Here is a 27,101-nt window from a genome sequence, read left to right on the forward strand (position 1 = left end):
AAATGTATCCTTGGTGAGTCCAAAAGCCTTTAATTTAAAACAATTAAAAAAACATTAAAATAAAAAATGACAAAATGATAAAGATTCTGCACAATTTCTTGGTCACTAATCAAATAAACAGATTTGTGGCATTGATTATGCTTGTACAAAAGAATTGTCTTGCTTCCATTGAAGCACAAGATGCTTTTTGGATCATTCTCAAATCAGGCTGTAGAACATGATCATCAGTCCATGTCAGCTCGAGTGCTGCTGTCATTAAAGCAATAGGGGTGCATACTAAATACTAAAAAAATCAATGTTAACTTTTCACTCAAGTTCTTGTGCTGATAATATAATTTAATGAATCATTTTCTATTAAATAAGAAAAAAAGAAGCATTTTCACTAATGGTCTCGGATGTTTGTATTATTTGTCAGCTACCCATTTGCAGGGTCATAGCGCCCTCTTGTGTTCTGTTTAGATTTCAGCATGATGTGATGAGTTTGTCTCTAAGGTTTAATGTGTTAATGTAGTTGAAAGTTTAATGATAAACGCCCATGTCCTCTGGGGACAATCAGTGTCTCTCCTAAACAGTTTGATGAGCATAAAAACCACCCACTGTGGATTCATTTTAGCACTCATCAAAATCATTAAAGACTTTGTTTACATCATAGATTTATTTTATAAAGACAAGGAGAGATTACTGCTGTCGCCGCATGAATTTTAATTTAAACTCTGTGAATTAATTTTATGGGTTTTAGACTCTGTAATTAGTCTGTAATGTTCCAGACCAAAGAGTGCCAGTCACCTTGTGTCCGTTGCGGAGTAGAAAGACTTTAATTAAACATTAAATACATGCACTGTTAATCACCTTCTTCTATCTGACCTCCATGAATGGTCACTCCCCACAGGAGAAGAGAATCGCATCCCTGGATGCCGCAAACGCCCGGCTAATGAGCGCTCTGTCTCAGCTGAAGGATCGGTACAGCATGCAAACGAGGAACGGCATCTCTCCCACCAACCCTACGAAGCTGCAGATCACGGAAAATGGAGAATTCCGGAACAGCAGCAACTGCTAGCGTGGATACAAACACACACAGGCCTATGCGCTGGACAAGGGCTATGGGTAACTCTCTTACAATACGGAAAAATGGCACTCCAGCAGGTTTAAATTTACTTCACAAAGTCCTGAGTACTAGGTCGGAATAACTCCTTTGGGAACAAAATCGGATAGAATGTTTAAGAGTTGCACAATGTCACACAGTAGACTAATGTGTCTTTTTGAATTCTTTTAGATTATTAGCCACACAAAGATGTCTAATGGAATATTCCCATGATGCTTCATTCATAGCCTTTGTCATGAGAGCCACTCGGTCACAGATGTTAGCCGTGACCAAATACTGTATCATCTCTAGATCTGAACTGTGCATATACGCCTTTTGATTGGAGTTAGCATGATAATAATAATGATCATGAGTATGTAATTATTTGTTGAAACACTATTTTCTGCTTTCTTTTTGTTGATGCATCTGTACATTTCATGTAAACATAAAATTTTTGTTGCTTGTGTCACTCCAGGGCAGCAGTAGCACAAAATGCACGCTTTTCTTTGTAAGGTTAAAGAGAAACATCGCATTTTGTTGCATACTTTTTTTCTATGCGCATTGCATTTTAGCCTATATGGAGGCGACGCGCCTCATTAATGTATATAGTTTTTTATGGGCTTTTCAGAGAAAAAGAGATTTTCTTTTTTTTCGTACAGTGTGTATTTCCCATGCTGAGGTCTGCAGAAGAAGAAATGTAAGCCCCGATTGTACATTGAGGCGCTGCTTTCAGACAGCAAAGATGGCGACACACTTTAACCCCTCTGGAAACGCTCTGTGCTCACAATCACAACCAACGCTGTGGATAGAAATGTCCTCATACTGCTTGCTGTTCACGTGGCCAGTATTAAACTCCGTATCCAACATCATACCTACAGTACAATCAGTGTCTGCCCCTCTACGATGTCTTTCTTCCACTCTATGCACTTTCTATAGCATTAGAATGGACCCTTTAACCAAAACCTGCTTCTGTGGACTTGTTATAAAGGCTATTCAGAGCAGCAAGTACAAAGCATATAGCATTCAGCACTTCTACTGGATGAAAGAGGTTTGAGATGATGTGTGAAGGGTACGTGGCTGTTTTTTTACTTAAAGGTTGCGATGTTTCCTGCTCTTCAAATGCAGTTTGCATCAAACAAGCTGGGATTCGGTGCGGCACGGCAATAGTTGCGTCAACCTTGCAGACCCTGAGAGTTTGCTCCGGTATCAGACGAGCCTGTTTTAGCTTCACTGAACTTTATTCAAATCAGGTTCACGGAGTTGGAGTTTTAAGACTGTCAGTGTTTCTTTATGTATAAATATTCATATCAGTTTGTTTGGGACAATAATTTTGGAAAAACTGCAAGGGCAAACCACTTTGTGTATAAATCTCATATCGAACATCTCCATTTTTTAGAATTCTGAAGTATCACTACATTTTTTTATTTATCATACAGGCTTGAGAGGAACTATGCTCTGTTTAATTGTTGTTTGGAATTGATTTTTAATTTATATTTTAAATTATGTTCAATTTATTTATTTATTCAACTATATTTGTTGTTACCACCCCAAAATTAAGAGTACTTGTTGAAGTTTGAGGGCTGGATGTGTCCAACGTTAAAAAGCGATGTTAAAGTCGACATGAAATGGAAGTCGCAATTATCTTTTCTTCCCAACATTCGATGTATAATCGAATGTTGGGCGGGACATGATTTTGTCCATCAGACATAGAGTACCTCAGAGATGACGTGTTTTTGTAGGCCAACCTGGAAGTTAGCGGCGCACGGGTTCCCTCGATCGAAAGCCTATGCATTTTTCCCATAGACTTTTGGAAAATCGCAAAAAATAAGCTCTGTGTTTAACAAAGGGTTATGACACTTACACGTTTTGTCTATCAAGATAATCTTTACAAGTAAACACAACATTTAGACATTTTGAAGCCTAAATAAAGTCGTCAGATATAAAAAGCTAACAGTAGGCTATAAACGGACTACAGCACACCGTGGTTGTGGATCAACGTCACCACCACCAAGCTTCCTCAAACTTTATTTAAAAAACAGCTTTATTTAAAAACATGCTCGCTGATTATGATCTGTGCTGTGTATGAATACTTATACACTTTTTCATGAGAAATGCTGTCCAAATGTCCTGTTTGTCATGATGACGTCTAAAGTCCCCGCCAAAGGAAGTAGTCCCTTTTAGCAATTTGTTAGCAACCGCCGTTTTTGAGACACAATAAAGGTTTAAAAAATCACAAGCGGGTTATAACTGGTGTGTTTTATGTCATTGATCAAAACGTGAAAATATTTAGAGGCTTTGTTAACCACAGACCTTATTTCAGGCGATTTAGCAAAAACCCATTCAAAAAACCCATAGATTTTAGGGAAGTCCTAAAATGCTAACTCGCTACAAAAACACGTCATCTCTGAGGTACGCTATTGATTGGATCGATTGCTAATTGCTGTGATGTCATGTGAGTGACAGGTCCCGCCCTCACATTAGTAAACACGTCATCAGAGATGTAGTTGCAAGAGGGAGGGAAAGTTATTTTGATTTAAGAATACGAGGGCACACGATTTAAAAAATAATAATTTTTAATAAATACTGCAATATTCCATAAACAAATAAGAACTGACCATTTTGATTTCATGGTGACTTTAAGTTTCTTTGAAGTTGAAGTGTGTAATTTTTTGAATGTTAAAATATTCAACCAATGGCGTGAGGTTGGGGGCTGGCTAGTGATGCAGAAATTACACACATTTAAGGTGAGGTCACATTTTCCGTTGTTCGGCAGATTTTTGAGTGCAAAATTCATTAATTTCAATAAGAATCTATTCGGTCAGGAATTACACGTGTGGGTGAACAATTTCCCCACGCAGGATTCGCAACAATTCAGGTTGGCCATGTGAATTTGCTGCATTGATCAATGGAAATCTACTTGGTTTAAAAGTGAATTCTGTTTGAGCTGTGTTTTATACATCACTACATTATTGACAATAAACACTCCACAAATTTTTGCCGGAATTTCGCTAATGTGGCCACACCTTTATAGTAACTTAATTACAGAGAAATTGAAAACAAGCTAATAAACATTTCACATGAACTTTTGAAGGCAATAGTATGGCACATTAAAACACTCTAAAGAAAATGTTTTTCATCCCTTAATATATTATGTGAAAGTCAAAGGGCTGCTGTTTAGTGTCACTTGGTTTAACAGAAGACAACCTTTAACTTTTCCTTTTCGGCATGATTATATATATATATGGAGAAAAAATCTCCACATTGATTTCTGCTTTAGAATCTATTTTATGTGTTTCAGAGCTACGCTAACCATTTTACCACATGTACATACATGAACAGAAGACATACCAATATATGAGAAGTCATTTGTGTTGGAAAAAAATGTTCTGTGCAATTCATGTACAATTGCCTCTAGAATTATTAAAGTTTTATTTAGCTATTTCAAGGTTCTGACTTTATTTGTTAGTTTACTGTACAGTCCAAGAAAAATACTGTTGTTGAGAAAAAGATATATTGTTTCACCTGTGTAAAATTAAGTAAATGCTATGGAGAGAATGTATATATCCATGTAGAATGCCATTGTCAAGATGGGTGCACTTCAATGAGTGCCATTCAAAATAAAAGCTAAATATTTGTCCATGAGTGTTATCACTAAGGTCTTTCTTAAAGAAATACTTTCAAGCATTTGATTTGTTTCATTGTTCCTTAGAATAGGTCATTAATCAAATGAAGTGTGTATTATACAACAGCTAAAGTTTCACTGTTGATTTGTGTATATATTTTAATGAAAAAATACAAAAATTGAATACAGTTCAAAGGCACATCACATACTGTCTAGACAGGGAAAATGGTTAATTTTTACAGTTTATGAGCTGTCAAAAAATTGGGCAATAGTAAAACTTACAAATAATATAATGAAATATAATGGAATAAAATGTAATATTTGTGATGTATTATTTAAAAGAAAAACATTTTATTTCATCAGAATACACAGATACTTTTGAATGGACGTCAATAGAGAAAGATGTTTTTGCTCCCATAAGGTGTGATTACAGCATCTACCAGCAGGGGCTAACTGGACCGTGCTGACCAGCCAAACTTTGACCAATGGCAAAACCTTGACCTCTTCATATTCGTAAAGTCTCTCTTAAATGTAATGTTGAGACCATAGTGCCATCTAGTCGTCTTCAAGTGTAAGTGCACGTATTTCAATGATGTTGATCAACACATCACGCATTTTCTGAAGGAAATAGCAGTACCTGAAGGTAGCAAATAGTGTCAGGTAAGTTTAGGGTTTAGGCTTTGGTTCTGTATGAATGAAATGCTCCATCAGAGAGACTGCGGTCTTGTTGACTGCACACGAGAATAAGCAGTTACTACAAACTGTAAATACGACCTGCTTTATTTAACTGTATATGAAATTATCTGAATTAAATATACAAGGAAGACGTAGCCAGTCACAATTCATTACATGAATTATGCAAATACATGTAAGAAAGAAGACCAATCGAAATGCAGTATATGCAATCATTACGATGACGTCGACGACGTCGGTTACATTTTAAACTGAGAGATTTTCAAAGTTTAATCTTACGTTTCTTTAAAAGTTCACAACAACTGAAAATAGATAACACACCTAATAAGACAGGTTATACTTCAAGTTTGAATGGTTTGGACTAAATTTAGAGCAGGAATGTTACGCAATACAGTACATATGGCTTGTTTACAACAAACTCATGTTTGATAAATTTCTTTACAGCGATGTACAGCAAATATTTTTGGTCACACTGATGCTTGAGACACGAAACAAAACATGTTTCACAATTTACTGACATTAGTTTTTTTCTCTCTTTATCAAAAATGTTACATGACATTATCACTCACTCCTCCTTAAAACTGACCAAAATCAGTTTGCAGGCCCTTACTAAATCTGTGAAGTATATCATAACTATTGCATGTAATTATAGCCTATATATTTTGTTTCTGTGGCATGGAATGGATGAGAACAGACTTTACCAGTATTTATGTTGTTTTTCTTGTCTTTCTAAATGCCCAGTAACTTCAACTAAATTCATTCTCATGATGGCTTTTTTCCAGGTCTGTTGCCTGATACACTCTATATTGACTGCATACATGAGTATATACTTAAAGTACATGGCTTGTGTGTTTTAAAGTTGTTGACAATTATGAATTTAGGCAATTTTAAGTATACTGAAAACAGTAAACAAGTAATAAAGGGACAAATGAGGCATACAAAAAAAAAATAATAATAATAAATTTATAATCATGCAGCATGAATGTGTGTAAAGAAATGGAAAATATACTTTTACTGAAATTATATTGTTTCTAAATAGCATTCAATTCTGGAGAATCACCACATAAGAACACACCAATATGAATATGACACTAATAAAGGATTGCACATTTTTTATTTCCAGTAGTACAAATTAAATTTCACAGTTTAAATTAAAATCCAATTTCACACTGAGTTTTGGCTCAGAATTAATTCATGTTAAAAACCCTGTTTTTGGCTGACATCTAAAAAAACAGTACAGGTACAAGATCTCTATTAACAATACAACATTAGACAATGATAATTACTGCCAGTGATTGATATGATCTGTCTCCGTAGTTTTTCCACATATCTTGAAAATTAAATAATATCTCCAGTAACTTTATGAATGTTTAACAGTGACATAATGAGCATTTTGAGGTATTTATTTTCCATTCCCCCTCAGTAATCACTGTAAACTCATCATGGCCCTGCAGTAATGGCTTTCAGACCACTGGTCCTCTTCATGATGTTTGGTACGAACAGCAGTCCGGACGCTCTCTCGATGCTCTCAATGGGGACCAGGAAGCGTTCCAGTGGGATCTTTTCATCAACTGGCATATTGGGCATCACATAGGAGCGCAGCTCCACGTCTCCTCTTGGCTTTTCCAGAATCACAATCTTAAAGAAGTGAGTCGGCACAGCTACATGGTTCTTTCCCAAAACCTGATACTTCACATACATTTTCCCGTCAGGTTCCTGTCTGTAGGTGCATGGGGGGGGGGGGGGGGGGGGGTATTAGGTTCAGTTTTCATTGATTAAACATTTTAAAATATCTTAAAACATCTTGCATTTTAGACGTGGCTAATTTGTGGCTAAATATATAGAGCAGTGGTTCTCAAGTGGGTTTGTCTCAGGACCAAGATTTTACATTTGATTTAAAGGAATAGTTCACCCAAAAGTTTTCTTTGTTCTGTTGAACACAAAAGAAGATATTTTGAAGAATGTGGGTAATCAAACAGTTGCTGGTCCCCATTGAATCACATGGTGTGAAAAAAAAAAATACTATGGAAGTCAATGGGGACCAACTGTTTGGTTACCAACATTCTTCAAAATATCTTCTTTTGTGTTCAACAGAACAAAGAAACTCATACAGGTTTGGAACAACTTCCAAAGGGTGAGTGAGGAAATGACAGAATTTATTATTTTTGGGTGAACTATCCCTTTAAGCAGTGAGCCTTGCTATGGCATAGTCTGGTTTGTTTCCAATATAATTATTGGTTAATTAGTATCGGCATATCATACAGGCAGTGCAGATTTCGGAGCATATTGACAGACTTTTACCGGGGCAAGTAGAGTGGTCCAGTGCACACAAAGACATTCTGGTAATGCTTGGTGAGAGAGCGACAATATTTCTCCAAGTTATTCCATGCGTTTTGGTTTAAATGGGGATTCTGTGGGGAAAGATATCCACAAAATTACTAGCCATAATTACCCATGAAAATAGAAAAAAAGCAAACTCTTTAAAGTCCCCCTGTAGTCAATCATTTTATCCCTTAAAACTCATCTGATATGTCATTTTTGACATATCAGATGAGTCAATATGTCATTATGTCAATATGTCATAATGTCAGTATGTCATTTTGATCACCAAAATGACATATTTTAACTTTTCTTTAACTTAACCTGTGAAAAAAATTCTTTGTGCCTTAAAATAGCTTGAATGTAACTCTACACTCTTGATTCATTTAGTATACGCAGATCTATGAATATGATAATTAGCCCCGCCTCCACTCACTCGCACAAGCTCAGAGATCCACTCGGTCAACTTACTGAGGTAAACGCTGCACAATTGTATTGCTTTTTACAAAGTCGGACTCATAGCGGTAATTAATATAATTAGCCTTTTGCTTGACTACATTATCAAACAGCTAATAATGTGTTGCTAATGTTACACAAACCATGTTCCCGTTCGCCATCTCAGACTCAGACAGCTGCCTTCTTCAGAGCGGTAATAGTTAATGATATGCTAAAGCCCGCCGGCACATTGATGTGATTGGTTACAAGGTAGTTTGTGACGTCAGAAACACCAGCGATTTCAAACCTCATTTTTGAAACTGTCTTTAGATCACTGCAGTATTAAAGAGAAAACACTCAGCAATGGTGTTGACTTATGAATCTGTACATGGTTTGTCTTAAATCATATTAAAAACACCACATAGACATATAAACAACAATAAAAACTTGATTTTCATCACAGGAGGACTTTAAATGACTGGTGGTTTTATGGACTGTATAAACCTGTAAAGTTACTGCAGAGTTCAATTCCTACCAACAAAAACACCAGGTTGAAACTGGTGAAAAACTGTGCAAAATTCAGAATTTATTAATCACTTTTTGTTTCAATTACAAGTAAGAATATGAATTAAGAATTTTAAAAGAATTTAAAGTTCATGTGCCCTTGTAATCTTCAATCAAAATAAGTTCCCCTCCCTCTTGCAACGACATCTCTTCTCCGATGACGTGTTTTTCCGATCAATTCCCAATGGACAAAATCAGGTTCCGTCTTACATTTTTACCTGTTCGAGAAGCTGTTTCACTCGGATATACATCACAACAGGGAATAAAAGACTATCGCAACTTCTGTTTAAATAATGCTGTTTAAATTGAGAAATGATAACAAGCTGAACAATCAGACAATGGAAGATAGGGCATAATTTGTTTTGGACTATTAATTTTCTGATATATTTAATATACATTTTTTCTTAATTGATTACACATTTATGTAAATTCAGTAAAGATCTCATTATTAATAATTAACTAATAACTGAAAAATAGATATTAAAAAAATATTAAATAATATTATGTAATAAATATTATGTATTTCCTGGTATATTTATAAAACTTAATTGATTAGACATTATATAAATTCATTAAACGTTTCATTATTAATAAAAAATAAGTTTATTAATAAATACTCAAAAATTAGTTAGGTTGCATTTTAAACATTGGTTATTAATACCATATTTATTTTCTGATATATCCACTTCAAAAAAAAAAAAATCTTGATTGATTAGACATTCATATAAATTTAGTAAAGGTTTAATAATTAATAATTATTGGTAAATAAAAATAAAATAAGTGAAACACATTTTTATAGTCGGCATTTTAAACCTTGACTATTAATATAATCTAAGGATCGAAATTTATTCCATTTTAATTCTACTTCTAGATGTTCATCACCGCTGTTATAAAGACTTTGAGAGCCCGTTGAGTTCCAGCTCACCTGTGGCGACACATTGCTCAGGTAGAAGGTGTCATCCATGGCTTTCTGGCTCCACTTGTGATTGGCTGCTGCAGCCAGATGACCCCTGTCAAACCCACTACCCTTGTAATCAGCATTGCTCGATCTGTGGTAAACATGAACCGAGTCGTCCTCTTTAAAATCACAGAACTTTCTGTCCGATGTCCCGGTTATCGTCTCGACGTTGAGCTGCTCTATAACCCACGCTGCAGTCCTGTTTCTGGGGTCGTATGAGGTTACGTAAGACTCTCTGCTCTTGATGTTGGACAGGGAAGGGAAGCCGTACTTCATCACAGCTGTAGATTTGCTTACAGCGACCTGTCCCGGTTGGTACGTGTTGATCTCTGACGCTGCGTCGACGCTCGGTATCGGGATGACCGGCACGCGGTCCAGCAGTCCACCCCTGTGGCTCGTGTCCCTGGCTGCTGTCAAGGTGGCGCCGATGCCTATGCCAGCTGTCAGTGACAGCCCGGATAAAACCCACCGCGAGCAGAAAACACGATGCATCGTTTACGTTTAATAGATAGAGTTCATTAATTTATCTAAATAAAATGAGCGTGCTGTTATTTTGCCCTCAATATATACATAACCCATGTGAGTCAGTCCTACTGGCTTTGGGCTAAACAAGTGCATAGGACATTTAGTCGCATGTTTATGACGTCTCTCATTTCTATAAAAGGCAGTACGCCGTTTCAAAATTAAAGTTACAGTGTCATTCTTACTATATAGTACATTTTCATCCCAAACGCTTCTAAATGTAGTGGATGATATTTGTTTAAATTATTAGTTGTTTTTTTTTTTTTTTTAAATCACTGTCACAATTGAGTGAACTTTTTTTCTTTAATTAGTTCGAGCTGATGTTTAACCATGTACTCCCTAACTTAAAATGGAAAAAAAAATTCCGTTCTTCTAATTGGTTTCTAGTTATATTTAAATAGGTTTAAAATCACTTTCAATCCAAAAAGTGTGAGATACTATTATAGTTTATTAAAATTTAGAATTTTAAAAATGTTAAGTATTGATTTTAATATTTTCATTTTAGTATATAATAATATATTATATTCAAGTTTAATATAATATATTCAAGTTTTACTAATTTTGTTGTGTTTTAGTAAATTTGCTGTTTGTAATTTTTATTAGTTTCTTTTAAATATATCTATATATTTCTTTATTTATTTTTTATTTCAGTTTTATTTATTTTAGTACATCAAGTTAAACTAATATTTTATTTCAGTTAACAATTTTTTTTATTTCAGATAACGATTTTTTATTATTATTATTATTATTTTAGTTTTAGTTAACTATAATAAATAAGGATGGCTGACCACAGCTCACATCCTTGTGGTAGCAGTGGTCCTTATAGAAACCTTTTAGAAACTGAAATGAAACAGACACGCACACACACACACACACAGAGCAGTTTCAAAATTCACATATGAGGTATTACTTCCCATAGGGAAATCTTGAGGGAACCTGTGACCCAAGACCCAAATGCTAATTCTTTTCTGGGTTTTAATTGGTAATCGATCCATTTAACAAAAGCTAGTTACTCCTGTCATCCTGCAGGAAGTGATATCACTGTATGAACACAACAGCTCAAACATCAGTAAAGTTTTAGCAATGTATTTAATGAATCCACCCTTTATGGTTTATATATATTATCACTCTATTCTGATTGATAATTATATAGAAATATGAACATTACAAAATATGGTTAAAATATTTAAAAATGATCTTCAAATTGACACCTTCGTGTGGTCAAAGTGTCAATCCCTCACACTAGCAGTGGCTAACTTTAGCTCATTATTTTTGTCATATTAACTCTTTGACCAGAGAATATTTCTGAAAGACTGTTACTGTATATAGGTATAGAAATGCATCTTTAAATTACAAAGCTATGGAGTAGTATTGCAAGAAATTGTAAGAAATGGTATTGTATTGCATAGCATAAATGAATATACTACCTGTAGTGGAATTTCCAGTGGTAATTGCATAACACATTGTATATAATATGCAGTCTATTTTTGTGAGTAGCTTGTATTTAACTCATGCTTGGATAGAACCTTATTTATTTGTTTCCAGAAAGCAAAAGTGTCCACCTGGCATAAGCTCTGCTGACTCAAGATGTGTGTTATTAAGGGTTTATAAATTTATTTCAGTGCAGGTGGTTAGAGTAATGCAAACAGCTCAGCACATTTGAATCTGAGTCTGTAGACATACAGTATATACAGCTGATTCACCTTGTGAAACATTCTAAGGAATAAAAATGGCCTGATATTAATTACAGTTATTAGTTGTGGTGACTGTTGTGTCGGTGTAATGCTGCATCAGGCACTAAATATATGCTGTTAAAGCTCTGATATGAATACAGAAGGACAGAGTCTAAAGAAAGACAATTCACTCATATCACTTTGTGCTTTCTGATTGTCAGGTTTTATTCATTTATAATATTTATTCATAGTATTTTATTTACCCTGGCTCATCATGAATGTAAAGCATTTGTAAATATGAAATACATCAAAAAGCCCATGAGCCACATTTCTTTGAGACTCGCGGAAGGAAAAATAATTATTCGAAAAATAACCTGTTTGCATGATATATGATTTGCTCACTTTCATTATGTATTTTTAATTGTTCATCTGAATGGCCATTCTAATTGCATTGATTGGCGATGCATTTTTTCTGTGCTTCGTAATTATTTCGTGTTTATTTGGGGTTTGTGAGACTTTGTGCTTTAGGAATGTGCTTATATTACTGTATCATCATAGGAGTGTGTTAATAATGATCATATCTGCACAGATGAATACATGCCAGTATCAAGATGATGTGCGGGTTACGTTGAGCTAAAGCTGTGCATGTAATGAATCGTTTTATGCTTTATTTAAATGTAATGATATGAATGAAGAAATATTCCAAAGATATTAGAGATGCACTCTGCTGTATCATCAAATATAGTTTTACCATGGTGTGAATACCATATGCACTGCAATAAAGGCTGCAATGTCTTTACAATGTAACATTTACTCAGAACAAAAATAACCATTTCTACAAAAAATAGTGAAATAATAATCATAATATACAATACTTCATATTTCCTTTCAGATAGATCGATATATATTTGTTCATTGTGACAATTTAAAACTTCTTTCTACATTCCAGAAACGTAATCTCAAACACAAGCTATAGAGACAATCGCTCTTCGTACTAGCAAGACGGCGATTAAACATCTTTTCCATCGGTTTCGTCTACTTGTTACAACCTCAATGGCAATAAAATGCAAGAAAAATGCAGCAATGAAAGGAAATGTAAAAACAAGTCTTCAAGAGAAGAAGAATAACTTGGCATAAGTAGGCTTCCGTGATATCGACCGTTTGTTGTTCGTTAAAACAAGCTGGCTAAGTGCAGTGCTTGTATCTCAGTGAGCGTCGAAACTACAGAGAAAATAGAAATGCAAAGGAAATGAAACCTCATCTATGTATTTCTCCACTTGAGTTTTGTGTAGAGTGACCTGAAACAGAACATAACTTCTTTTTTCTGTTTTTGGTATAAAGTTCAGGCGATCAGTGATGCTAGGAGACAAGCAATAAGCTGCTCTTCTCATGAAGGCGTTTTGACCTCAGCGTAGCCGCCGCCCTTTCCAAAAACGATTCCAGCACCGTGAGGCTGGGTCCGTACGGGTTCAGGCCACTGTCTCTCCATCCACAGGGTTCAGCCCTTTGGCCTGCTTAGACTAGGATCGATATCAGAACTAAGAAGGGTTTCTAGGCGCTGGCTTTAAGCAGGCTGTTGGCTAGAAGGCAGAGCAGCAGCGTCAGAGTGCTGAGGTAGCAGGCCGATGCGCCGTCGCACCCTTTCTCGCCCTGGCAGCGTGGCTGTTCACACAAAACCCCCCTAAAGCTGGGCGGACACACGCACTTCTGGTTCTGGATGCAGGAGCCGCCGTTCTGACACAGGAGGAGCTCGTCGTCGCACACGTTTGCTGAAAGTAGAGGAACAGAGGAGATTCTCATTAAACAAGTTACATTATATCTCTTCAACACAATAATTTGTCAAGTGCCTTCACAGATCTGTAGAGAGATCATATTCTGCCATTTAACAAACACTTTTTTGCTGTAGATTCATTTTCAGTGAGCATGATATTTGTAATCTATCTATCTGTCTTATCTATCTATAATTTTTCACACTTGGTTTGATTGCCTGGTCCAAACCAGAGATTGTTCCTCCCTCCCCTTGCCTTCTGCTGAATTGTGTTCACATTATATTATTTGGCTCCGAACCACAGGGTACATTTGCGTCATCAAAGCAGCAGCTGTTTACCTGCGTTACTCGTAACGACGAAGCACAAGAAGGTGGCAAAATGCATGATGTTGCTCACCTTTTATATTTTGGTTTTTGAATTTTTGGTTCTGTCTTCAAAGCATCAGCACATAACAGCACTTGTGTATATCCGCCGTGAATGTACTGCAAATGTCCTAAAGAATGTGGGCGTCATTTCTGCTGAAGTCGAGCAGAAATAGTATATACATTCTCTCTACTTACAGTGCGTCAGTCAGGAAAGTGAGAGAGACGCACATAAACACACAGTTTTATCGAATCATACGTCACATCATCGTTCAGCGTTCACATCATCCGAACAAACTGAACTCTGACTTCAATCGAACCCGGGTGTGCACCAAAAGTGCTAGTGTGAAAGCACCCTAATAAACAGTGCTTTTTAGTTAAGACAGTTATATGAATTTCAATTCTTTTAATTCTCAGTTCAGTTCTGAATGGTGCACGGGCTTATTTCTGTCAGGATCACTATCATCAAAGATGATTGACAATTAGCATACAGTTTGGATTGGCGGTATGGTTCTGTTCCAGGCAAGAACTCCCTGCCCAGATAAGGTAAGAGCAGGGAGAGGATCGATAAACCCCCTTAGGGTAAACAGAACAGAACGAACATAAATGTATTGCAGATATCATTAATGTTCAATAATTTAATGTACAACATAATTCAATAAAAATTAGTCTGATTAGAAGAGGAATATCGGAAGGCTGACTGGATGAGAGGAGGAGCTGGGGATGGAGGAGGGTAATTAGCTCCTGAGCAACGCGATAAAGCTGCTGATAATACTGAAGGACCTTATATATACAGGTAGGGATGCTGCGATAGGCGTCGTATTCCTATAGGTAGATGTGGATCAGCTGATGTGAGCTTGACTGACGTGACCTGTCAGAACTAACGCTACGCCTGATTTGTCACCATGGTTGTTCTGTAAATGTTAAAACCAGTCATTTGTGATTTGAGGGTTTGCATAACACCTTAATGCAAATCAGGTCTTATAGTGCGGAAATGATAATGTTGACTCGGATCTGTGAATGATCATAATTTGTGTCAAATCCTGGGTTCAGTCTTGATCCAGCAATAATGATAGAAATCTACAGATCTCCAGAAGTCTTGGAGACTGGGTGTTTCAATCTAATACACAGTACACTTTTTTGGTCATTTTCAGATCAATTTGTATAAAGCGTAAATCTGAAACAGCTGTTTTCCAGGGTGCCTGAACAACCAGGAGGTCTCACAGACAAATGTATATAATATAATATTTTTAGTAAAAAAAATATATATTATTGTTAGTGGTGTAGATTTTGGGTTGTTTTCTAGTTCCCCTTTCACACAGTTTTCTAGTTCCCCTTTCACACAGCAGTCCCGGTAAATTACCGTAAAATTACCAGAATGACTTTACCGGTAAATATGCAAATATGCTGTTCACACAAGCAACAGCGTTTTGGCTTTTTACCGGTAAGAGACCATTCACACATCAGCAAGCAGCAAAATACCAGTAAATTCTGCAACGTCAGTCATCTGAAATGAACTTTAAACACTGTGCTGTTGTCTTCATTCACCCGCATGAGGAGAAGCACTTTAGTTTCGCTATCTGTTCAATTTGACAACATTTTTGACATCTGAGTGAAAGGCAGGGATGATCAAACAGAACGCGTTTTTGCTCTTATAAACATGAGACGCGCATAATAGCATCCAAGTGCAGAGCCGCAGTGCTGATGAATGGAAAAGAAGGCTGTGTCTCACAGAGAAATGGTCAAAGATGATCATCTATTGCATATTTACATTGAAAAACTATTAAAAAGCTTACTGTAAACAGCGTGGAGTAATCACGTCATCTCCGCAAGATTTTATGATTGGTCTAAAGCAGGCCTCGTACGTGATCATACGTGATTCATTCTGCGTTCGCACAGCGCACATTACCGGTAATTTACTGGTAATGTTACAACTTCCCTTACTGGTAAATTGCCAGAACCAATTTACCGGTATTTTTGAAAAGGTCCTGTTCACACTTTACTACTTACCAATAGTAAAGACTGTTGTGTGAAAGGGGCTAGAGTTTCATTATGCTATTTATTATAGGGCTCACAGCCAATTCCCTGCAAGGCTCGAACCAGCAACCTTCTCGCCCAATCTCACTGCTTTACCCACAGTGTCACCCCACCCACAAGTATCTGTAATCCACAATTGCTGTAACAAGCAAGCTGTTATTGGTAGTACAACAGCAAAGACCTCTGTGAGTAACAACAATGTTGCTCATATGTTTGACAGAAATGACACCCATATGTTGTTCGTTCACAACACTTTATTTGTTGTACGAGTGGTATCATCCATCACAGAACGTGTCTTTAATGACTAAGCCTGTTTAATGCCTTTGTGTAGAGACAATACAAGAAGTGTGACTTACGCACGCAGCCTTGCTTCCAGGTATATCCAGGGAGACAGTCCTCACACTTCTGGCCCGTGGTGCCCTCACGACACTGGCAGAAGCCGGTGTCATTGCAACGGGCGTGAAAGGAGCCCAGCTGATTACAGTTACACTCTGTGTATGGAAAATATACTCATTATTCACCAATTGTAGATTATTTGTGCTGAAACCCTGAAAAGGAAGGCTATGGTTTAGTTTAAAGGGATTCTTTCTTTTTCAGATTTCATTGAAACAAACATTTTTTTCAGGACTTACAATTAAAAAATGGCTTGATTCATATTCATATATTTTTAACAATGTTCCTGGTGGGGCAGTAAAATTATATTGTACTCGACAGCAAACCTACAGCTTTTTAAGTAAAAAAAAAAAGGTCTAATTTCACATGAAAGAGAGTGTTTACATTAAAGTTTTAAAAGTACAGCATCAAAAATGGCCTGTTTAATTCTAAGGTCACAAAAGTATGTGGTAAATGGTCATAAATAGCTAATTTATTCACATTATTACTGGACCTGTGAGAAAAAAATGTATGGTATGACCCTTTAATATAAAATAAATCTTTATGTGCAGTGTTTCAAAGGTTACAACATTTTGCCTAAAGGAAATATAGCACAGCCTGAAGGCATATATTCATGTGTTTGCAGGAGAAATGTACTTCTATGTTTGCGAGTTGTCAGTTTGTCAGATGTCAGTTTTATGTGATCAGTGGTTGTTCATCAGTCACATAAGCAGGGTTTGCTCTATGTATTCACAAGGGTATAATTTGTCCCTCTGGGCACCTGTCAGTCATAGCGCAGTGATTTATGTGGCTGTGTTTTTCCAGTAGAGGTCACTGTATCATTATGAGAGTGTTCTGACAGATTGCTTGAGCAGCTCTTGGAGCAGTTTTAATAAAAACTAAAAGAAAAAATGATTAATCTTAGGATTTCTGATTGTATTCCACCTTCCCCCCATTTAAAGTCAACATGAAATTCATCGTATTTACTTTTTAATATACATTCCTTGTCTTATAGTGAATGAAAAACTGTTTTTTCAAAATGTAATAACTTTTTGACGCCCGTGAAATGTATTTACTTCTCATCTGACATCTCAAATCACTCTTTTCAGTTTTACCATGTAACACACACTTTTCAAAAAGCAATCAATTCCCATCTTACATTTTTTTTTCTTGTTAAACATCCAGTTTTACTTGGAAATTTTGCATTACCGAAGTAAAATTGGTTGCAAATGGCATTTTGTGTTGACTTTTAAAAACAGATTCTGCACAAAAGCATACCATTTTTTCTTTCTCATAGCATAAGTCTACAGATATTGATATAGATTTAAGCTGAAAGGTTGAAAATGCAAGTTGTTTAGTTTCCTAGATCTTCAGTAAAATTAAGACAGGAGTCTGGGAAAAGATTTCTTGTGTCTCTATAGTAAAGGCTGTAAGATGAATGAGAGGGGTGGTCTGCATGATATTACTATATTTAAATCTATACTTCTGTTGGACTTCAGTAGATCAGAAATTGTCACATGTATGGCAAGGTGGTGGCAGACCAAATGTTGGACCGTATGGACATGAGGAAAGATTTCTCAACCTTTCCATAATATCATTTGGCCAGAAAGGACAATTTCTGTTCAGAGTGGTGTGAGGGCATCAGGGGAAACAGTGAAACGGGTTGGCGTGGAGTGATATCTGACTGACCTATGCAAACATTCTCATCGTCCAGCTCGGCGGAAGCATTCCGGAAGTATCCGAGGCGGCAGTGCTGACAGTTCTGCCCTCTAGTGTTGTGTTTGCAGCTCACACAAGTCACAATGTTGATGAAATCAATGTAACTGCAGCGATTTGAGTGACCATTGCACTCGCAGTCTGATGGAGAAAGAGTAGATAGGTGTTAGTCTGTGGATCAGGGAACGAGGGAGAGGAAAAGACACCAGAAACTCATGGATGAGAGGGCATGGGCATGAGTGATGTGTAGATGCTAAGGAGACCATAAACTAGGTCTATTCAGCTAGACACTTATTTAACGCAACCTAAAAAATAATGTTAATTAGATTACAGCTCTATTAACTAGTTGACCCTTCACAAAGCCCTACTTAAAACATTACAGACTAATCCTACCTTAACAACTGCTGCTATATAATCAGAGAAGCTATTGCTCTTATGTAATGTAAGTCTATGGAAGATGTTTTTGGACAGTTGTGTACACACAATTTAACTGATATTTACAGAAGTACGAGCTGATTAAACCGTCACTCTAATTCCCAACGGAACATGTATGTTGCATTTGCTTGAAGGTATTTAATTGACATATTGATATACTATAAAAAGTTGACATTTTCACAGTACATTGTAGAAACGTTAGGAACAGTTGTGTTCACTTATGCTAATCTTATCACTTGTAATCACTCCTAAATAAGGCTTTTCTTGTTTTATTTGACTGTTACAAGCATTTGCCTCAATTCTGATTCACTCTTTTCAGCTTTGACTATGACTATAAAGTGTTATTGTGTAATTTAACAACTTCTTTAAACAAAACGGAAAATAAAAATGTTTTGCTGTGCCATAATTCATTCCAGCCCACTTAGGAATAATATCCAATGTTTGTTTTTGTTTTTTTACGCTATGTGAACTAATTATACTGAAAATTACACTGCTCATGGAAATCTCCAGTTCATTCCTATGAGACGTACTGTAAAGCTTGTCTGAGTCAGCAACAGTAAACCACCAAGGTGGGCGGAGCTTAGTGAAGGGTCAACTGTGGATCAAAAATGGGCAGTACTCATTGTAGCCTAGACTGCTTTCCTTATAGTCTCATTTTTATTTTTCCATTTCTGTTTATGCACTGCTATTTGCTGTACAACTATAATTATTTGTTTATTCTAAACTATTTTATTTTAATTAATTTATAAGTATTTTAAAATATATAATGTGGCACCTTTCCAGTTTCATCATGTAATTTTAAGTTAACCAAGTAGTAAATAGTTCTTCTCTAGGTCTATTAACTGTAATTAGAATCTAGCTTAACTAGTCACTTATTACCTGTTGGTGAGGCTGAATATTCAGATATTTAGTAAAATCTGAATTTGTTTCTCAGTAGATTCAATTTTAAAGATTTTTGGGGTGTTTTTACATAACACAGTAGTTTAGTATGGAAGCTTGTTTCCGCCACTAAATAAAAAAAATGAAAAAGGTAATTGTGACTTCTTATCTCACAATTCTGACTTTTTTTCTCAGGATTGTGAGATTTGCGATATTATAAAGTCAGAATTGCGTCACAAATTTTTATGACGCAATTCTGACATTATAACTCATAATTCTGACTTTTTTCTCAGAATTGCGATATAAACTCACAATTGCGAGTAATAAAGCCAGAATTGCATGATATAAACTCACAATTGCGTCTTATAAAGTCAGAATTGTGATATAAATTTGCATTGACTTTTCTTATATCTTGCAATTGAGAAAAAAGTCAGAACTGCATGATAAAAACTTACAATTCTGAGAAAAAACATCAGTCTTTTCCCTCACAATTGGACATTATTGCGAGCTTATATCTCACAATTCTGAGAAAAATTCTGAGATATAAAGTCAGAATTGCGTGATATAAAGTCAGAATTGCGTGATATAAAGTCAGAATTCTGACTTTTTTTCTTGCAATTGCAAGTTTATATCACGCAATTCTGGCTATATAACTCACAATTCTGACTTTATAACTCGCAATTGTGAGTTTATCACACAATTCTGACTTTATAACTCGTTGTTGTGAGTTTATATCTCGCAATTCTGAGAAAAAAGTCAGAATTATGAGATATAAACTCACAACTGTGAAAAAAAAATTCAGAATTGTGAGATAAAAAGTCGCAATTACCTTTTTTAATTTTTATTTCATGGCGGAAACAAGCTTCCATAGTTTAGACATCCACACCGACTGACTAAATAGTAGGAAGTTATAGTTATTAGTCTGAGTAAATAAATCCACCTGTTTAAGTGGACATTAATAAACACTGATAATGAGCTACAGTTACAGTTGCGTTTGAGAAGCTGTTCTTTTTCAATTCTTTGCTGTTTAAACACTTGGGTCTTTGAATAATTGATATGATGTTTTAAAGATGCTGGCGACGTGGGGTCCTGCTGTCTCACAGTCAGCTAAGCAGTGGGATGGGGGGCAAGAGCAGCTAATTAAATATAAATGCTCAATTACTCCCCAGATTGGTGAAGGGATGGAGCGATGTTTCACAAACGATCTTGCATCTTCAGCAGACAGCTGTCTAACACTCGAAGAGTGAAAATGCAAAGTAGCTAGTTTCTAGAAGAGGACGCTTTTGATTATACAGCCTCGGGGAGATCCTTCTGTTTTCTAGCAAACACAATACATCATGAGCGGCTTACCTTATGAGACAAAGCAAAAAACAAAACATGTGAGCACAAAGAAAGGAGAGAGACAAGAAAGAGCGACATGGAAGAGAGGAAATGAATAACATTTAGGCAGCAATTTTTCCACAGTTTCCATATTAGTGTCTGTCCACATTCTGGAAAACAGAAATCAAAACTGAATCATCCTTCGATAAGCATTGCCTACAGGAGTGCTAATGCATATAAATACATCATTCACGTAAAATGTCATTGAAACCCTGAAAATATAACGTCTTTTTTCTGTCTTGATTTAAAGCATTGCCTTACCTTGAAATCTGATGTACGCTATCCTTGACAACTGCGTTTTTGGCCCCCCGGGGATTAAAATCCTTGCAACAACTTTGGAATAAAAGCAACATTAAGCTTTTTGTTGGATATTTGTTAGCTAATACTGCTGCACTATTGGCACAAATCACTCAACAATGTGGAAAGGTTCACCGTAAGGGCCAAAAATATGAAACCAGACACACTGAAATGATGCTACTGTTATTTAAGAAAGCTGATAATGTAAACAAAACAGCCTAAAACTAGAGAGAACTAGGGTTTAGAGTTTCTTTCTGTGGATCTAATGGCTGCTAAACCAATCAATACACTACAAGCTGTAAATGTTCTTCACTAACAGATACTCCATCTCATCCACAGCAGCATTACTGGAAGGTACCATGCAGTCAAGCAGAAATGCATTTTCAGACCGCAGTCATAGTTACATTTTGTGTCAGATGAGTGCAATATCTGTTTGTTTCATTTCTATAGTCAAGCTACACACAATACACACACTCAACTACAAATGCTGTATACCTTTCTTCTCATAGTCTTTCTTTTCATAATCTTTTTCTTTCTTTTTTTCCTTCTCTTTCTTTTCCTCTTTGGCTTCCCTGCTCTTTTCGGTTTTCCCAGCCTCGTTGTTCCTCTCGATGTCTGCAGATACTGTTTACACCGGAGAAATCATGAGTATTTGAAGAAGAAGAGTCGTCACGTGTTATCATTTTCCAGTTCATTTTTATTCATTGTTTAAATTCGGTAACCATACATGATTTGTTTTATGCAGACATAGTGTTTGAATATTTAAAGTAGATTTTGATTTTGTTTCAGACTAAAGGTTGTGAGGTGTCTTTAAAAGTTTGCGGTCAGTAAGATCTTTTTTCTTTTTTTTTAAGTTAATACTTTTATTCAGCAGGTACGCATTAAATTGAAAAGTGACAGTAAACACTTTCACAAAAGATTTTTTTATGTCAAATAAATTTAAACATTTTATTCATTAAAGAATCCTGGAAAAAAATCATTTTTTTTTTCTTCACAAAAATATTAAGTAATCCATCATTTAAAATATTTAAAAATATTAATATTTTGCCATCACAGGAATAAAATACATTTTAAAATATAGTAAAATATAAAACAGTTTTTTTAAATTGTAATAATATTTCACAATATTACTGTTATTTCTGTATTTTTGTAATAAACACAGCCTTGGTGCACTTTTTAAAAACAAAAAATTCTTACCGACCCCAAACTTTTGAATGGTAGCGTATGCTAAACTATTCAAACGTTTCAGAAACCAAAAGTTCAAAACAAGTTTGACAGAGCGCATACTTGACGCCAAAAAGAGAAGTTGAATTACCATGGCAACAACAGCCTGCCTGAGCACTTTCTGTCAGGATCAGTATCGACAAAACAAATACTGTCATTATTTATTACTCTAGATATATAACACTTCAGTGTTTTGTTTAAAAAGTCTTTTGAGGGATACAGTAGTTCAACCGAAATGACAATTCTATCATCATTTACTCATCCTCTTGTCATTCGGAACTCATATGACTTCCTTTCTTCTCAGGAAAAGGAATTCTTTTTTTATATATATATAGAATATTCCAAAATAAAAAATCTTTTTTTTTTTTTTTCATATATTGAAAGAGAATGGTGAGTAACATCACCTTTTGTGCTCCACAGAAGTTTTGAACAACATGAAGGTGAGTAAATGATGACAGAATTTTCATTTATTATTCTTTTAAGAGAGTTAGGCCTTTGGCTTGCTGTTCTGAAGGCAATTTGGGTTATGTGGCACAGAGTTCAACAGACTGCGCCTCAAAAATTACCTTTTGAAACTCATTTAAAAGTGTATCATTGTGTAATTTGCACTTTAGCAGGAAATATGTACTTCAGATGTCAAAATTGCTGTGGGTACCTGGGGCTTCTGCATCTTTATCTTTCTTCTCTAGGTTTGTTGCTGTTTTCTCCTCCTTATTCTCAGTGAGAGGAACCTCACTGTTTTCTCTTACTTCAGATGGAGGTTTACTGTCAGGAGCATCTTTATCTTTCTCCTCCAAATTTGTTTCTGTTTTTTCCTCCTTGGTCTCACTAAGAGGAACCTCACTGTTTTCTCCTACTTTGGATGGTGGTTTACTCTCAGGAGCATCTTTATCTTTCTTCTCCAAATTTGTTTCTGTTTTTTCCTCCTTGTTCTTAATGAGAGGAACCTCACTGTTTTCTCTTACTTCAGATGGTGGTTTACTCTCAGGAGCATCTTTATCTTTCTTCTCCAAATTTGTTTCTGTTTTTTCCTCCTTGGTCTTACTAGGAGGAACCTCACTGTTTTCTCCTACTTTAGATGGTGGTTTACTCTCAGGAGCATCTTTATCTTTCTTCCCCAGGTTTGTTGCTGTTTTTTCCTCATTGGTCTCAATGAGAGGAGCTTCATTGTTCTTTGCATCTTTGGATGAAGGTTTACTGTCAGTCTCAGCATCAGGTTGAGGAGGATCATCAGGGACTGGAGCTTGCAAAGGGTCACTTGTCAGAAGAGGTTTGGCAGTTGTAGGTGGGACTTTTTCTGCAACTGTCGTGACAACTTCAATTCCATCACCTGGACCTTCAGGAGCTGGTTTGATTTCATCTGACACATCGGTAGGTTCTGCAACCTTATCAGATGCAGGAGCCACCACAACAGTCGCAGGAGCGTCTTTGTCAGTTGCAGGGCCAATGGAACCAAACTCTGGTTCAACCATAACTATTGATGGAGCATCCATATCAGGAGATGAAGCAATAACATCAGTGGCAGGAGCATCAACATCTGATGCAGGAGTTGCTGGGACGATCAAATCAATGCCTGGAGGGAGTGCATCAACTGTCTTCATTGCTGCATCTGTTGAGGACACAACGGCACTTTTATCCAAGGTATTTGCTGTAACCACTTCATTCGTTTCCACTGAAGATACATCAGAAACAGGTGCAAGAGAGGTTGGCAGTTGAATGGTGCTAGCTGATGCTGAAGATGTTGTTTCAAAAGTTGCCATGGTTGCAGAAGGTGTTGTTGCCATGGTTGCAGAAGATATTGCTTGGGTGACCATATAAAGTGTTGTTGCAATGCCATCAGAGGATGAGGCAAATGCATCAGTAACCTCAGGAAAAACAGTAACAAAGCCAGTTGTTGCAGTGACGGTGTCGGTTGCTGTGGCCGCATCGGGTATCACATCTGGTGCAGCGGAAACTGTAATTGTGTACAGAGCATAAAGAGTCAGATATCTAAACTGTCCTGTCAAAAGCAGTAAAGATGCCTACGGATGCCATTGCTGCCCTTTGGGCTTACATACTGTACATAATAGATGTTATTGCAGCGATTCAACCTTTCACCATTTCCAGTTCAGCAGAAACGAGATACACAAGCCCTGATAGAATCACTTCCCCCTGCTCGTGCCCCCGTCCAACTCTTCAAGGACAGGACTCGTTGCGCTTTCCTGTTATGGTTTCATGTATCTATCTCTCTCTCCATAAGTTCAATAAATTGGCCCCTTTTTGGTCTTCCTTACCATGACCTGGTCTCTTTTCTCTTATAAAATATTTAGCATCTGTTCATTCAATCGCTATTCAAAAATAGATCTGAAAGAATTGAGCTCCGGACTTCAGCTGTGCCTCGACCGCCACGCCATGTGCTCTCGAAAGTGATTGTGTTTCACAATAACAGAGTATTTAATGATTTATCTCCTGAGGCTGGGCTTGCCATTTTCATAGTTACAGCTTCAGCGCCATTAGGTTGGAAAGGCGGACGCTACACACACCTGGTGCGAGAGGCAGAAATGGTGGGATAGGTGAGGTGGTGGCATTTTGTTTTGATTATACAAAGAAAGCAAAAAAAATAAAAAATGTCACAAATTTTTCTCAGTCAACAAAACTGAACACCTGCTGTTTAGCACATCCGATTGGAAAATCAACCTGCTTGGTAAGCAAAGCTTACTGCTTTAAATGCAGTAAATAAGCATATACACATTGCAATAAATATATTAGTTTTCACAGAAAATAATTGTTAATAAATAAGGTAACACTTTATTTTAAGGTGACGAAGTCACACGTTACTACATGTATTTACTACTGTTAGTAATAACAGTAAATTATGCATAATTACAAGTAACTAACCCTAAACCAAACCCTAACCATAACTCTATAGTAAGTACATGTTGTTAATTAATATTACTCAGTACTTATTTGAGTAAATACAAAGTAACTATATCACCTTAAGATAAAGTGTTACACTTTATTTTAAGGTGTCTGTGTTACAGTGTAATTACGCATTTAAGTACTGTGAACTAATAATTAACTACATATACTTACTATAGTGTTAGGGTTAGGATTGTGGTTTGCTTTAGGGTTAATTGGATGTAATTATGCATAATTTATAGTTATTACTACAGTTATTACATGTAACATGTGTAACAAGGACACTAAAATAAAGTGTTACAAATAAAGTGTAACCAAAAATAAACTTTTTTTTAAAGAAATATGAGGCTTATATAAAGTACCAGGTATTAAGTATTCTGGCTTTTAAAATTGTGTATTTTAATATGTATTTTCTTGTATTGTAGGTGGTTGTAAATTGTGTAAAGGAAAAAAAAATTATGGAAAAAGTCTAAACAACTTTCAGTGGTAATTGACATATGCTGACAATTAGATTTATTTGTATTAAAGCTGCAGTCTGGAAGCTTTGCCTCTTTGTCGCCATCTCTGTTTGAAACCTGCAATTGCAGTTATATGCAGAATTATTAGCGTTACGTGTGTTGTGCGTCGGCACGACTCCATGCGGATGAATCTTTGGTGTCAGTCACCACATCGGTGTGGATACTGTACTTCGGAAACACAGATTCTACGTCTTGGAAGTATGACCTAAATAAGAATTTTCACCAGAAAATGTCATCTGAACAAGTAAGTAACATGTGTGTCACTTTTGTTCTGACCAAACTGAGGAAAAAAGCATTAGGCCTACAATAAATTGCGCTGCCAATGGTGATTAAATCTAACGACCACTTAGCTCGAATCATGCCAAACCGTCCAAATTATTATTATTACTGTTATACTTTGTTCTCAAATTGTTAGTTAACAACATTAGCATTGCGTGACTATGTGTATTTAGTGTGTATTAGCGTTACCTGTAATTTCAATTTCTGTAGCCACTCCGCAGCCCGACGTCTTTTGCTTTTGACTACGGGTGAATCTCCAGTTGTCACTGATGATTGTCATTTGGATCTTTCTGGATTATAATCCACCATCAAAATGATAAGTTTAATTATTCCAGCAGCTGTGAGAAAAGGCTATAAATGATCCACTACAAGCAGCATCCTCACATGATATACTGTAGCTAATAGCTGGGACTCCTTCCTTTCTGTTTACAGACGTGACTTAATGACGCAAAAACGAACAACTGCATGCTCAAATTACCTGCGAAAACCCACCAGTACCACCCGAATTATAAAACAATATTACAAGCTTATCGTTGTGAATCGAGCTAAGGTAAGGAGATAATTTTGAACACTGGCTGGTTATGTACTTGCTCAAAAATTGATTACAGACTGCAGCTGAACATTTTTTTAAGGCTGTAATATTTCATTGTCAGTTGTTGTTGTTTTTTTTTTACAGCTGAAAGCCAGTTTAAATTGGCAACAGCTTGTAAGCTACAAGTAAGCTACAAGTAAGCAAGCCTCCACCTGCCCTGCTGACTTCAACGCTCGATTTGAGAAGACGCATAGCCACCACATGGTATGTTACATGGCACCTTTTCCCATATATATATTAATGAACGATTTAGTAATCACAGTAGTAATCACATTTAATCTCCACGCTCTGCTCTACCTCAGATCAGAATATAGTGCACCATTACAGCCATCAGTCAGACTGAAATTACTTTGGAGTGCTCCCTGCATGCACTGCTTTCCTCAAGGTCCCCTGTGAGGTAAGGGAGAGCCATACAAACTGTGGGGAATTAACTAAGAATGAAGGTCACTTGCTATTGCCATTGTTTATTTGCCTAC

The 27,101-nt window shown here is 36.3% G+C and overlaps 4 protein-coding genes across 13 annotated transcripts in view; 1 reads left to right on the top strand and 3 right to left on the bottom strand.

The window, feature by feature from the left end:
• dab2ipa (DAB2 interacting protein a) overlaps positions 1-4,718 on the top strand; it is a 113,399-nt gene extending 108,681 nt beyond the window's left edge. For 8 of the 9 annotated variants that reach the window (XM_051902980.1, XM_051902977.1, XM_051902979.1 and 5 more), the window contains one exon: positions 890-4,718. In XM_051902980.1, coding sequence (XP_051758940.1) covers positions 890-1,057 — 168 coding nt within the window. In that variant the 3' untranslated portion in view covers positions 1,058-4,718. The remainder of the gene's footprint in view (positions 1-889) is intronic. The other variant, XM_051902978.1, reaches the window with a different exon arrangement.
• Positions 4,719-6,493: 1,775 nt separating this feature from the next.
• On the bottom strand, positions 6,494-10,324 carry endog (endonuclease G). Its single transcript, XM_051903016.1, has 3 exons — positions 9,640-10,324; positions 7,698-7,807; positions 6,494-7,116 (listed from the first exon to the last, which is right to left on the bottom strand). The coding sequence occupies exons 1-3, from the start codon at positions 10,162-10,164 to the stop codon at positions 6,837-6,839; spliced, it is 915 nt and encodes a 304-aa protein (XP_051758976.1). The 5' UTR covers positions 10,165-10,324; the 3' UTR covers positions 6,494-6,836.
• Positions 10,325-12,046: 1,722 nt separating this feature from the next.
• The window catches only part of LOC127517956 (netrin-G2-like), a 73,485-nt gene continuing 58,430 nt past the window's right edge, over positions 12,047-27,101 (bottom strand). The window contains exons 6-8 of the mRNA XM_051904196.1: positions 18,097-18,264; positions 16,392-16,526; positions 12,047-13,636 (exon numbers count right to left, since the gene is read on the bottom strand). Coding sequence (XP_051760156.1) covers positions 13,419-13,636; positions 16,392-16,526; positions 18,097-18,264 — 521 coding nt within the window. The 3' untranslated portion in view covers positions 12,047-13,418. The remainder of the gene's footprint in view (positions 13,637-16,391; positions 16,527-18,096; positions 18,265-27,101) is intronic.
• Positions 20,764-25,145, bottom strand: LOC127517957 (neurofilament heavy polypeptide-like). 2 transcript variants are annotated; one of them, XM_051904197.1, is made up of 3 exons: positions 22,994-25,145; positions 21,610-21,738; positions 20,764-21,150 (listed from the first exon to the last, which is right to left on the bottom strand). In XM_051904197.1, exons 1-3 carry the CDS (start codon positions 24,150-24,152, stop codon positions 21,062-21,064), a joined length of 1,377 nt encoding a protein of 458 aa, XP_051760157.1. In that variant the 5' UTR covers positions 24,153-25,145; the 3' UTR covers positions 20,764-21,061. The 2 variants fall into 2 exon arrangements, with proteins under 2 accessions (XP_051760157.1, XP_051760158.1); XM_051904198.1 differs by having other exon boundaries at positions 20,764-21,738.

Source organism: Ctenopharyngodon idella, chromosome 8 (assembly GCF_019924925.1).
Source record: "Ctenopharyngodon idella isolate HZGC_01 chromosome 8, HZGC01, whole genome shotgun sequence".
Taxonomy (NCBI): domain Eukaryota; kingdom Metazoa; phylum Chordata; class Actinopteri; order Cypriniformes; family Xenocyprididae; genus Ctenopharyngodon; species Ctenopharyngodon idella.

Coding starts and splice junctions, on each gene's coding strand:
- endog (XM_051903016.1), bottom strand. CDS start 10,164: ATGCATCGTGTTTTCTGCTCGCGGTGGGTTTTATCCGGGCTGTCACTG. Junction 7,808..9,639: donor TGAGCAATGTGTCGCCACAG/GTGAGCTGGAAC, acceptor CTTTCCCCACAG/AATCCCCATTTAAACCAAAA. Junction 7,117..7,697: donor GGACCACTCTACTTGCCCCG/GTAAAAGTCTGT, acceptor ATGCACCTACAG/ACAGGAACCTGACGGGAAAA.
- LOC127517957 (XM_051904197.1), bottom strand. CDS start 24,152: ATGGTCACCCAAGCAATATCTTCTGCAACCATGGCAACAACACCTTCT. Junction 21,739..22,993: donor TAAAGATGCAGAAGCCCCAG/GTACCCACAGCA, acceptor CGGTGTAAACAG/TATCTGCAGACATCGAGAGG. Junction 21,151..21,609: donor GAAAGACTATGAGAAGAAAG/GTATACAGCATT, acceptor TTTATTCCAAAG/TTGTTGCAAGGATTTTAATC.